Source organism: Sylvia atricapilla, chromosome 8 (genome assembly GCF_009819655.1).
Source record: "Sylvia atricapilla isolate bSylAtr1 chromosome 8, bSylAtr1.pri, whole genome shotgun sequence".
Lineage (NCBI taxonomy): Eukaryota > Metazoa > Chordata > Aves > Passeriformes > Sylviidae > Sylvia > Sylvia atricapilla.
In genome coordinates, this window is record NC_089147.1 from 12346369 (window position 1) to 12359738 (window position 13370).

The window sequence follows — 13370 nt, forward strand, 5'->3', positions numbered from 1 at the left end:
CTGGGTTCTGTGGGCTCTTTGTGAGCCCAGGGCGCTCATGTAGTGACCAGAGCCATTTTGCTTTTGAGTGAGGTGTGTGTTGCAAGCAGGGGAGGAAGGAATCAGCTGCCCAGGAGACAACAGCTGGAGGCCAGGAGTGGCAAGGCAGGGACGGGTGGAAAGCTGGTGCTGCTGAGGAAAAGCAGAAGGTTCCAGGAATTAGCTTCATGCCAGAGGATGACTGGGGAAGAAATTGTTAATAAGTAGGTTATTGGCAGTAGGACACTCCGTTTCATGCTCTGATTCATAATCCCCACAGCGGCATCTCGTGGCTGATGGGCCTGGATTCTACTTTTGAATCTCACGGTATTTTACCATAATGAGAGATGATTTAAAATAACACTGAAATCAGGCTTGGAACTGGACACCACAGTGTGAACTTCAGAATACAGAATACAGGGATGCTCTTGTCATCCTGTGGTAGATGCTACTGCCAGACACAGCATGGCCTTCCTAGGTAGGAAAGGCAGTGTTCCTGCCGAGAGTGTGATTTGGTATTGTGCAGCTTCTGGCATTTCAGGTAACAGAGAGAGAAAACAGTGCACAAAAGCTGATTGCAGGGCATGACATTTGCAGAACCTCATTGATATTCCAAGCTTGGGAACTACTGGGCAAGTGAGATCAACAAGTGAAAAGGAGGGGGTGTAATGCCTAACAGTCAATGTCATTTTCCCTTCATACACATGTGATATGTATATATCAGATAACACAAACACTTAAAGCAGGAATAAGCTGCCAATAGCCATTTAGCTCTGCAAAATAGATATCCCTCATGTTGCAGGCCAGAAATATGCCCTGAATCATCATTCATTTTGAAGGAACAAATAATTTCTCTTTTAGCTGAATAAAGATGTCTGCTCCTATAACCAGCTGAATAGATGGAAATAATTACATTCATTATGCCTCCTCACTTTTACGAACATAGAACATGGAAAAAGATATTGGAAATGCCACACACACTCTTTGGAGATGTATGATGTGAATTAAAAGTTAATGTCTGGATGGAGAATTGGACAGGAGTTACATAAAAAGAACAAGCAGAAACTGACAGTTTCCTGCCTGAGCACATCTGAAAAACATCCAAATTTGTATCTGAACTGGACAGCAAAATTTTTGTCTATTCAGACAATGCACTGTTTCATGGTGTGTGCAATTTGTGTATGTTGTAAATGCATATAAAAAGATATTTTCTTCTGTTTTCCTGAGTTATTTAATGTTTAATGCAGGTCACCTTAGAAAGTCAGTTGACATGATTTGAGGTGTTTTGAGGCAAGTATGCAAGCATATATTTGAGAGTAACATGACTTTTTAAATTTGCCCTTTTAATTGAGTAAGGCTCAAAAGAAAGTATTAGGATGGATCTGTACATGTAATAGCAAAAATATCTGCTTCTGCAAACTTAAGTTCAGGATTTTAATCTGTCAAATTCCAGTCAAGCAAAATTTACTGGAAGTTTTGATAATTTGGGATATGGGACTATAGAACTTTGGGTGTATCTATCTTTAGTCTCAGGAATCTTATAGTGGTCCAGGCTGAAATAGATGTTTTATTTGTTTCCTTCCTAAAATGAACTGAGTATTGAGATTGAAACAATCTGTTACACCATCTTGAAGTACATGGCTTTTTTTTATTTACTATTTCATGCTCTATTACAAAAAATCTCCATTCACTCCTGAGTGCCCAGTAAGTACTTTTTCAGTGGGTCTTATTCTTCCCAGAGTGGAATACTCTGAAAACTCTGTGATGCTTCTTTGCAAGTGTCATGTAATTTAGCTCTTTTACATTTTAGAGAGCATAAAAGAGTTGGACCCTCTATCAGAAATGGATATTTGAAAGAGGTTTGGTCACCTTGAAAAGTAACCCTAGTGTTTGAAAGGTTTTATATTTAGGAAGGTGTCTCTATTTTTCTCCCATAATTGGTACCTCTTAGTGATAATTTGGAATAATTTAATGAATCCCAACAGTTATATTGGGCAAGATAAACTCAGGATTTCTTTTTTCTTTTATATTTTAATGTTAGAATCACAGAGGATGTTTTGACTGCCTGATCCTGGTAGGTAATCAGGGAAGACAAGTCTGCTTTTAGTAGTTGCCAATCCAACAAAATTTACTAGATGCATTTACTAGCTGTGTTTTGGAGTTTTACAGTGTCTGAAAAAGCTCAGTTCAAAGGATAGTGATTAGAGAAATTTCCTAGAGTTCATGAACTTGCAGTAGATCCTACATGCCATGATTTATGTCTCTTGACTAGTAAATTAAAGAACCCGATGACTTGAAAGATATTTCCATGTGCTGCTTTGTAGAAACAGGCAGAAAACAATTCCAAGTAATATAAAATTGGTGTCTTATAGAGAACTACACTGTTTAGAATGCTGGAAAGACATTTGATGTTGCAAGACAGTTAACTGAGGACATGCTGCTAAGGCACATTTGGGAAGGAACCGTGCTTTAATCTCCCTGCTCTCATTGAAGGAAATGTAAAGAGGAAAGACTACAGTCACCAGATGAAGTTGGAGTTCATGCTGTGTGGGCTTCATCTTGTCTTCTCACATGCATCATAAGTTTTTGCCTCTCTTGGAAAAAATATTTACCATTCTTAGGGCCATATGTGCAACAGATGATTTTAAAAAGTCAGGGGAGAGATCTCCCACTAAAAGGGGATGTAGGACTAGGTAGGGCAATAGGGTATTTAGCAGTGCAAAGTAAGTACAGATGCAATAGCCATCTGCTGTCTGTGCACACTGCAGTCTTAATCTTTCAGGTCCTACTGCTCTTGGACTTGTAGCAGGAGCAGCAATACAGAGAAGTCCAAGTAGCATGTTGCTAAAAAGCCAGTTGAGTACACAGAAGTATAATACACCAAAAGAACACCACCAGAAAAAAAAATTGCAAAATTGTCCAATACCAAGCGTCTGGCACACTGTCCTTTGTACTGGGAGCCCAGAGGTCTAGCAGGGCTGGGGCCATGTCTGGAAATGCCTGTAAATAATTCTTTACTTTGCCAAGTTGGAGACTTGAAAATGTCAAAAATGCCAGTGACAGCCTGGGATTTCCCTGTGTGAGCCTCCAGTATGAGAGCTGCTGCCAGCACTTGCACCATGCACTGGGATGGGCTGTGGGGAGTCCCAGGGAGCAATGAGGAAACCCAGCACACACAGTGGGGTGTTTGGGAGGCTGGTATGGGGCAAAGGAGACTGTTCAGAGGAGGCTGTGAGTGGGTATCCTCATGGCTTGGGCAGTCAGAAAGAAAAGGGCACACAGGGAATTCTTCTGCTTTGTCTTTCTGTGAAAGGGTCCTGGTCCTGTGGGTCTTCCAAGGACTTGATATCACCAGCCCTGATTCATCATGGGGAGTTGTATTCACAGGTGGGATGTGGTGTGTGAGAGTCGAGGGGAATTGCATGTCCCAAGGGCTTTCTCTCAAGAGTAGGAGGGAACAGCAGGAGGCAGGCAGCCCAAACCACTGTTGTTTGGATCACTTCTCCTTTCTCAGGTCTCTCTGCCCAAAATGACGCAAAATGAGGCGTGAGGAGAATTGGGAATGTCTTTGCTCAGCAACCCCATAAGCAAAGCAGCAGCAGCTGTAGCAGTTACACCACTGGCCGCAGGCACTTTGCAATGGCTCCTGATGGCTCACACCTGTCCCCTGGTGTGAAGAGACCTGCTCTAAGCTCTGCCCGGGGCGTGTTGAATGCCACTGGCATGTCAGGTCAAGCCATCACAGCTTTTGGGTTGCTTTACATCCCTGGCTGACTGCATGAGTTTGCTCAGTCACCCTTACTACATTCCTCACCTCTAAATGTGTGTTGAGGTGACTCAGTCCTATTGAATGCACACCTAATTTTATTTTATTAGATAGTCATCAATATGTTTCTTATGCTCTCTATTAAAGAACTGCATGCTTGTTTCCTTGAATATCTGCTGGAAACAGCTTAGGTAAACAGCTTAGACAAGGGAATCTCAGTACCCTTTACCAAAAAATATCCTATAGGTTGCCTCCTTAAGTACTGGATGCACATATGGAAGAATTGGGGATGATGAAGTATTCACTCAGATTGCTGGTTTCCGCTGCATTGAAGTCAGAGACATTGAAGGCACTACAGCATTTATAACTGATTTCCTGAACAGTGTAGCAAATAGAGATGAGAGCCCTTTTCTTGTAACTCACATGTGCAACAGAAATCACTTAGCTAACATAAATCAGGACTAAATTGCTTTTAAAGGCTCACAAAACATTTCTGAAAGAGACAGGATGAGGAAACCATTTGCCACAGTAGAGTATGTCCCCATGATGAGTCCTATTAAAGCCTGATCAAAGAGCCTTATTGGCTTTTCATTAGAGCCTGGTTATGTACAGTTGAAATTCAGCAGTGATTTCAACAGAATAGGCACAGAAATATGCACAGGAGGTAAATTTAAACAGGATTCTAGACCTTCAAATACATGATTAAAGACAATTTAATGTGCTGAGTAATGCAGTGTGATTTGGATGTAATTTATCCTAATCCAGTCTGATCTTTTACAGGAGAATATATTATAAGGCCACAATTAGGTGAGACCTGGGCCCCATCTGGCCTCCTGTCTCCTGCAGTGGCTTTCAGCCAATTTAAGAAACAAAGCAAATACAGAGTGAACTTCCCTTGTGTATCCTCTCTGTTTCTGGCATTCAACCACTATGCACTCTTTGGGTCAAAACATCCAGAGCATGGAGTACAATAGCCACCATTTATCCTTGTTTCATGAATTTATCTCATTGCTTTTTGAACCCATGCCTGGGTTTGGTGATTACAAAGTCTAACACCAGTGAGTACCATGATTCAGCTGCATTACATGCAGAAGCTCTTCTCTTACTTTAATTTAAACTGCTATGCTCCAACCATTCTTCCTGGTGCAGTAATTAAGGGGCAAAAGCCTTTTTGGACAAACTGTGTCTGGAGCTGGGGTTGAGGCTTGGTATTCTGTCGCTTGGGAGTTTTCTCCACTTCCTTCCCACTCTCTGTTTCCAAGGACTTTCTGGGATGAGCGTTTTGGAGGTGTCATTGTTGGTTCCATGCATGCTGTGGTGGAGGTGATGGTATCCTGCCTCTCATGAGCAGGCACAACCTGATGGGCCACGAGCGATGTCTCCTTTTGGGGAGATCAACCATAGGGAGAGGGAGGAGACAGTGGCTAGGCACTACACACACAGCTCTGGGCACAGTTGGCCTGAAACAGCAGTGGGGCTGCTCAGGCTGCAGTTTAGAAACCCAAATGGACGATGTACTTCCTAACCAGAGGTTAGACCCACATCTACAGAAATGAGAATTTGAGGCACCCACCCTCAAATCAGGGAGGGCTCAAGAAAATTAAATAAACATTTAAAGCCTGTGCAGAGTTCTTAAGCTCTTAATCAGATTCATATGATCTATATGCAAGCTCATTAGTCCAACCGGTTTATAAAGTACATTTGAATTTATGACTCTGATACTCAATACTTAATTTGTAAATTTGATTAGATGCATCTTTTAAACATGTTGTATCTGCATGTAGCTGTTTGTAATAAAATTCTGAGGTGAAGGGCACAACTGGAAAACCTCCACATGAGAATGATTAATTTTTATTAACTTGTTTTTATCACTCAACATTAATGTTACAAAGGCTATAATAAAGTGACACATGCTTGGTCATTGTAAGACAGAGATAAATTCAGCCTCCCCACAAGGGACAAGTGGGGTCAGTTTAGAGGAGGCAAAGAACACCTCCACCCAGAGTTCTTGCTAAGGTAAATACGTTTTTTCTGTCCTGTGGAGAAATTTGCCATCTGTAAGAATAAACAAGGTAAACCAGAAACAGATGAGGATGTGACTCTTAGGCAAGACCTTGTTTTTATACTTCTTTCCAGGAAAAACTTGCTATAAACACTAGTGTTGACTTTTTCAAGGCTGCTGAGGCCTTGCAGTAGAGGATCACATGGCATTAGCTCATTGCTCCAGTGTTGTGCAGCTCCCAGCCTGAGCCATCTCTCCCTGGTGCCGGAGAGGCTGGGCTTCACTGTCAGAGCGCCCTGCCCTCTATCTCACAGCCTGGTGAAATGCTGAATGTGCATTTTCAAAGCTCTGTCTTCCTCCAGGAGGATAATTTCATCATAAAAATGTAATTGTGAAAAATGCAAGAGGCTAATTCTGCATTTCTTTAGCCTGAGCCAAATACTAAAGTTGCTCTCTGGAACCAAGCAATCAACTTCACTGCTGAGGAATCTTGAGACAGAAATCTGTGGCATTTCTCACTCATTTAGGGGAGGGGTTGGGTGTCTCAAACCCATCTCTTGTCCTTCTAACACCCATTCTACATAAAGAAATGGTGGCTTCTGCTCTCAAACACAGTGTGTCCATGTGAGGCTGAGATGGCCCACAGGGATGTCACTTGCCTTGTCTGCATCCCCTGCACTTTGGACCTGGTGGCAGAGCTTAACTTGTCCTGTGTGGGGCCAAATCTTCAGGATGAGTGCAGAACAGAGGATATTGCCTTTCCTTGTCCTGCATCTCTGCCTCATGATAGAAATCCATGGACTCAGGAATAGGGAGAGTCCATTGCTGGAGAGGAGACAATGTCCATCTCCTTCTAACCTTGGTTTTTCCATGCAAGCTGAGGTTACTGGTACAGGAGAGATCTTTTCTGCACTTAATTATTAAGTTTTCCAGTGTTGTGCTTGGAGTTTCACAAGGAGAACTTTGATTGACTTTTACATTGCTGGGGTCAAGCAAGCTGTCAGAAGTCACTAAAGCACTAAATCAGGACCTCCAGTTGGGTCCTGGTGAGCCAAACTGGGCCACCTTTGTTACGGAATGCAGAGGAAGTCAGTGCAGCCTAAGCAGAAGTATATAGTACATAAAGTTGGGCTGATTGCTCTGCAGATGTACTGTGAACACAACAGAAATGTGACAGGAAGGCAAAATCCTCTCTTCTGTTTTGTCCCTGTTCTCTTGAGGATGTGATTGCACAACAGTGGTTTACCCCTTTTAGCAGCAGCAGAGGCCACGTCCAGCTAGTGAGAAACGCCTGGGTTTGAAGTCGGGTCCACAGATTCTCTTCTTGCCCCACAAGTCCCTTTTGCTCGCGGCGAGGAATTCTGGAGTCTCGGGACCACCACAATGGGGCCCTTTCTCCCAGGGCTGGAAAGCTCAACTTCTGCTCAGAAAGGACAGATTCATGTTGGAGAGGGTTCCACAATGCAACGATTTATATCAGGAAATGAACAGAATACTTTCTAAAAAAAAAGATGAAGAAGAAGAAGAAGGAAAAAAAGCCTTCATCTGTTTTCTTGGCTCAGGGAAGGGATCAGCTGTGGTTTCATGATATCAGAGGATGGAATGCTGGAGGGGTGAAATGTATAGCTGTGTGCATCCGTGTGTTTGAGTTTCTATTCCCAATGCATAACATACAGAGTTAATTTTGCTTAATTACATGTCATATGGGTCTCAGAGGTTAGTGGGAATGGAGATGCCTTCATGCACATGGCTCAGCTTTTGCACTCTGAGTATCATGAGTATGAATTTCAACCCTGCACTCTCCATATAGCTCCAGTGTGGTTGGATAATATTAAGGTGTTATGACAGGCAGATGCCAGTTCTTGGTCACACTTGGTATTGTGCCTCATCTCAAATAGAAAATGTTTGTCTGGCTGTTGAGAAAAATCAGTCAGGAGAGTTTCAAGATGCAAATGTATTCTCAAGGCTCAAGTTTCTATGCACGTGAAGAGTAGTAGCAAAGTATTTTTGTATGGGTTTACTTCAAAAATAGTGTCACAGAACCTGATAGCAGGGCTAAGAAAAATAGTTTGTGGAAAAGCTGTCTTCATTACTGACTGCAAACTCAAGTGTTGGGAAGGGGAGAACGGACTTCCTTGTAAAAACATTTCTGTGCTTTTAATCTGCCTGGCAAATCATTGGTGATTAAATGATAATCGGAGTTGTTTGTTTGAAATGTCATATATCTCCACCACAGTCTGCCTGCACCACTAGAGACCTTTAGGAATTAAGGAGCCTGGGAAGAGAAATGACAACCATGTATTTGAACATGAATCAACAAAAGCCGACAAATACGGAACAATTACAATATACCTATTAAAGTACTCTCGAGGATACAGGCTGACCTCCATTCCTCAGGGTTTGTCACTGTCTCATCTCTTTTGGACAGCAAGCACTGAGAAGGAGACAGAAAGATGATTTACTCTCTCTTTAGCTTCTGTCTCGTCTGCTGCAATGTCTGCTGTGCAGCTCCCCCAGCCATGCTGCTCCGTGGGTCTGACAGCTCCTCATGTTTTCCCTCATAGCTGAAACTCATGGTTGTCTGAAATCTTTGCTAAATAAATTGAAGCAGAGCCTTGCTTTACTGACAGGCAGAGGCCCTGGGCTGAAATGTGACGTATCTGGGAAAGGAGGAATCCCAGAGAGTAAACTTTCTGGATCTACTGTCTCACAGCAAGGGGTAGAAGCTTTCAAAAGAGCCTTTGCACCATGGGTCCCACAGGGATGAGGTCCCCTGACTGAACCCATCACCTCCAAGGGAAGCTGGTCCTGCAGGAAATCTGCAGACTTGCCAGATTTCCACAGGCAATGCAGGAGAAACCCTCTGGGACAGATATAAATCTAAGTGAATTAGTAAATAGATAGGCACAATCTGTTGCCAATGCACCTAGTCACCTCCAGTCTTCTCCACTTGGAACATTTCTTAGTCTCTACTGAACAAATGTCAGGATACTCCTCAGTTTTTAAACAACTTTCCGATTGTGCCACTGTTTGTGTGTATCTGTATGGATTTAGATAGATCAAAACACAGGTACACACACATCAATGTCTGTTAACTCTCAGTGAATACAGCAGCAAAGTCAGTCCCTAAAGATGTGCCATAAAACTTTCCCATAACGTTGTTAATAGAACCTTCATATTTAAATTAGATTGCAAGTGACGTATCAATTCAACAGAAGATACTTTTATGATTCAAAAATTTCCAGACTGACTGCGGATAGCTTAATGTGCTAACAAGGCAGTCAGCCTTATAGCAATGTTCGTGGTCTTCTTTTCACATTCACTGCTAGATTTCAAATTAGTAATGTTATCCTGGGGTAATGCTGATGAGAAAGGAGACCCAGCTTCCCTGTCCTTTGTCATTGAAGAAGAGTGTATCCAGCTTGTGTGACGTGCTTGACACCAGCAATGTTTTAATATCATTAGCAGTGGGAAATATTTTTCCTTGCCAGTAATGAGTCTCAGCATCAGCTGAAAGTGGTGCCCCACAGGAAGACTTTAAATAAAATTGCTAGATTCTCATTCAAAAAAGGCTAGAAGTATGCTATTTTGAGAAAGGTGTCTGCTCAGTATGGAGTGATCCTGGATGATGAAGAAGAGACCTGCCAGAGCTACTTTTAGTTCCACCTGCTGCTTTCATTGTTATCCTTATAAAGCTATGGTTGGCAGTGGAGTTAGGATGGGGGTGTCTGTTCTTATATAGAAATGGAAGAAGAATGGAAATACGTGTGTGTTTAAAGATGAAAAGATAAAAAGAGCAAGAGCTGAAAAGAAAGTCAGCTTCCCTATGTAGCTACAGATATGGCATTGATTGTACCCTTCCTTGGAAGGATTTTTCTTCTGCAAGACCACATTTTTTGTCTGATCTAAGGGCTAACGGTGTGCCAGGTGCAGTCTGGGTTGCAGGAGATCAGAGTTTCTACTTGGAAATTGTTACAGTTAAGAGAAACCATTAAATAATTTCCTTTATTGGTTTGGAGATATAAACCAATGCTTCAGCCTCACTCTAATGCTGCACTGAAAACAGTGAGGCTGAGAGGTACTGTTACATATCTTCACTTGTGCGAGGGAAGATACATCAATGAATCATATGCAGGATAGTAAGACATTAAAAAAAAAAAACAAAAAACATGGAGTCAGGCAGGGCTCCTTGCTGCTGCTGCTATTGCACAGGCTTTCTTCATTAACAGAAAAGAGGTGAAGAATATGTAGACAAAGAGCACTTTACACAGCCAGAGAGATTATTTGCTGTATCTCTTTGGCTTTCTATTTTTTTTTTTTTTCTGTCCTTGCTGGGAGGTACAAGTTTTAGATTTCAGAGTTTCACTGTGGAGATGAAGATTTTATTTCAAGCTTCATTTTATCTGATACTGCTTTCCCTGACTTAATGAGTAAGATGTTGATGTACAAAAAAGTAACAGGACAGGGAGATATGGGGTACCTTGATTATTTTCAGGAACTCCAAAAGCAGAACCCAATTAAAGTTGACTTTAAAACTTACAGAAGTACTAAATGAAAAGAGGAAAACTAGCCCCACAGGTTGATTGGCTTTTCTGTTTTTTCATTAAGCCTTGGGAATTGTGTGGTGGTAGTGATGCAAATAACTATTTTATAATGATAAATTAATTTATTCTAATTAACTATGTCAATCAATCATTACCTCATTTCCAGTCATGTAAATTGAGTTCAGCATGCCAGGAGAGCTGTATTGACAGCTCCACAAAGCTTCAGACTGGCATGGGAGCCAAGCTGAGGCAGAGGACTACATTTTGGGGACTGTACCATCCCTGGCTTCGTCTGAGGGAGCTCTTTTTCAGGCACTATATAGCAGGAATTATATTTGCATATGATGTCTCTTCTGTAGAAGAGCAACTTATTCATGAGCAGTAGCATCATCACATCAAATACAACAGATATGGCTGAGAAAGCAACCATTTAATTAAAGTAGAAATTAGACTATTTTATATATATTATGTAGGGAAATTAAAAGAGGGTGCAAAAAATTACCCAGTTATTACTGGAAGCAAATCCTAGACATGTAAGGCATGGGGATGCACACAAAATTCTGGGCAGAACAGAATTTACAGGTCGACATAACTCTGCCTTCAAGACGTGTTTTTTCTTCAGCTGAGCCCCCAAACTCTCTTTAAACAGTTTGGGATGATCTCTCTCTGATCCTCTGGAGGATGGAGCAAGGCACAAGAGACAAAACCCCACTTCTGACAGCCCAGCCCCTCCAAAATGTAGAGGCTACTGCCTGCCCCTCTGGTGGGATTCCTGCGAAGAGAACCTGCCACCGGGCGACTCTGGCAGCACTAACACTGCCGTGTGCGGGGTGGAGGCTGCCGCGGGCACTCCGGGCTCCAGCCTGGGCAGACCCTGCCCTGCCTGGGTCCGACAGGCTCCGGACAGCACCGCGGGGAAGCACAGCCATAAGCCAAGTATTTTTGTCCTTCGTTTTGCTTATCCCGAATCAGTTCTTGCAGCTCCCTTCAGTAATTTCTTCCCTTCCCATAGCAGCTGTCTGGGGTTTCAGCTGTTCTGCGTGAGCAGAGGCGCCAGCCTCCTTTAAATCACTATGGTAAAGTAAGGGTGCGTGTTCAATCCTGGAAGAAAGAGGAAATAACAAAGTTTGGGGTTTGTTTTGGGTTGGTTTTTTTCCTTATGCTTTCCAAGTGCTTGTCAGAGATAACTAGGAGAGGACTGGAGGTTATTCACAAATTAATTAGCATCGGGACTGCCGGCCACGCCAGCTCAGCCTGGAGCAGCCGCATCCCTGCAGCACACACTTCACATTCCCGCTCCTCTCCGGGGGGACCTTAAGGGTTAATCCAGTAGCTGTGCATTTAATAGCGCGATTTAAAGGGGGAAAAAAAATGACACCCTCCCTCTCCCCTGCCTGGCTGGTGGTGGATGGTTCGCTCTGCCCGGCTGATCACACGCTCCCGAGCCCCCGGCGCTGCGGCAGCCCCAGCTGGTGCCGCTGACGGGCCGGGGTTGCCCGGGACGCCCCCCGCCCGCGCCCACCTCCGCTTTAAGGCACGGAGGGCGCCGCGCCAGCCCTCGAGCAGATGGGTGGAAATTTGGGAGGCACCCATTCTCTCGCCACCGTTCCCACCTCTAACCATGTCTATTTGTTGTTGTCTTTTTTTCAGGGATTATGGATCTTCAAAGAGAAAATCAGGTAAGACATCAGGCTTTTTTTAATATATATATATATATATTGCATGATTCTAGAGAGGATCTTACCCCCCCCCTTGCTTTCCCCCTTCTGTTTACCTGGTGTGGAATTAAATTGTGTAGCAGTTTAACTTTTTATTGCTGAATCCTGCTGGAGATAAGCATCAATTTCTTTCCTTTGCACTGGATAGAAGAAACCCACTTTATGTAGTATTTTAGTTAAAATGACTGCTCTTCTCTGACTGACATTTATATGGCTCCATCTCCAATATGAGATGATAATTGTGTTACATTTCTTTCTCTTTCATTGTAAATGGTAAAAATGCAGAGTCAGAGTTGGGGCTCTTTTCTGGAGGGAAAGGGTATCTTTTTCTGTGCTGGTTTGAATCTTCTATCGTGCCTTTCCAAAAGGCTCTAGTGATGCTTCTGAGGCAAAATGTTCTCAGTGCTTGTGTCTGGGTTTGGGCTGCCTCAAAGGCTGCAGCTCAATGTTTTGTTCTTAAAATCCTGGATTGAAATGTCCTATAAAACCCTGATTTGAAACTATATAAATCCAATTTTTCTCCTCCCCATGTAGCTCTTAGTGATTTTTACATATGTGTTTTCAATAGGGATGTGTAATTATGGGCCTCTGGGTTTGGCTGCTCTGAGCTGGATGTGTCAGGGCTTTCTATTTTTTAAATTTTTTTTTTTCCCCCTAAGCAGCACTGAGCACCTGCAACTCTCATTGACTTTGTTTGGAACCTTGGATCCTTCCAATTGCATTTAGGGCATCCAGAGAGAAGCCTTTCAAACCAATACTGACTCCTGGAAAACTCTGGCCTGTGTGCAGGGAGAGGAGGAATTTTTTTTCCTGCTTTTTAAGACGATAAAGAAACACTGCAGTGGCTTAGTCTCTGGGAGGGAAGGGAAGATGAATGTAACATACTGGACTCCAATGAATATCATTGCCTAGATTGATTTGTTGGTTAATTACAATGGCTTTTAAGCTGCCATCCTGTAATATGCTAAGTGATGCACTAAAGAGAAGTTGTTACTTAACCCCAAAGGTCTGTGTATCAATTGGCAGCTGCCTTTGCAGGTCAATACTTTAGCTACCTTTCCTTGAATTTCCCTGAGGTGGAGTATGGTAATGAAGAAGCAAGTATGATACAAGGTGCTGCTGGTCCCACAAACAAACTAGAGCATGCTTGGTCGTCTTAATCTCCTGCAAAGCTTCTGTCTGGGTTGCACTTCTAGGACTTCTTAAATGTAATATTAAGGAAAGTGTTTGTTCACAACAGCCCGTGAATTAAATTGGCAGCAGCACCTTATCTAGAGGAGCTGAGCATAAATAAAAAGTCCAAGTGACTTGGGTAGAAGGCA

The 13370-nt window shown here is 42.8% G+C and overlaps 1 protein-coding gene across 4 annotated transcripts in view; it reads left to right on the plus strand.

The window, feature by feature from the left end:
• SH3PXD2A (SH3 and PX domains 2A) overlaps positions 1-13370 on the plus strand; it is a 247959-nt gene that overhangs the window by 140292 nt on the left and 94297 nt on the right. For all 4 annotated transcript variants that reach the window (XM_066323649.1, XM_066323650.1, XM_066323646.1 and 1 more), the window contains one exon: positions 11981-12009. In XM_066323649.1, coding sequence (XP_066179746.1) covers positions 11981-12009 — 29 coding nt within the window. The remainder of the gene's footprint in view (positions 1-11980; positions 12010-13370) is intronic.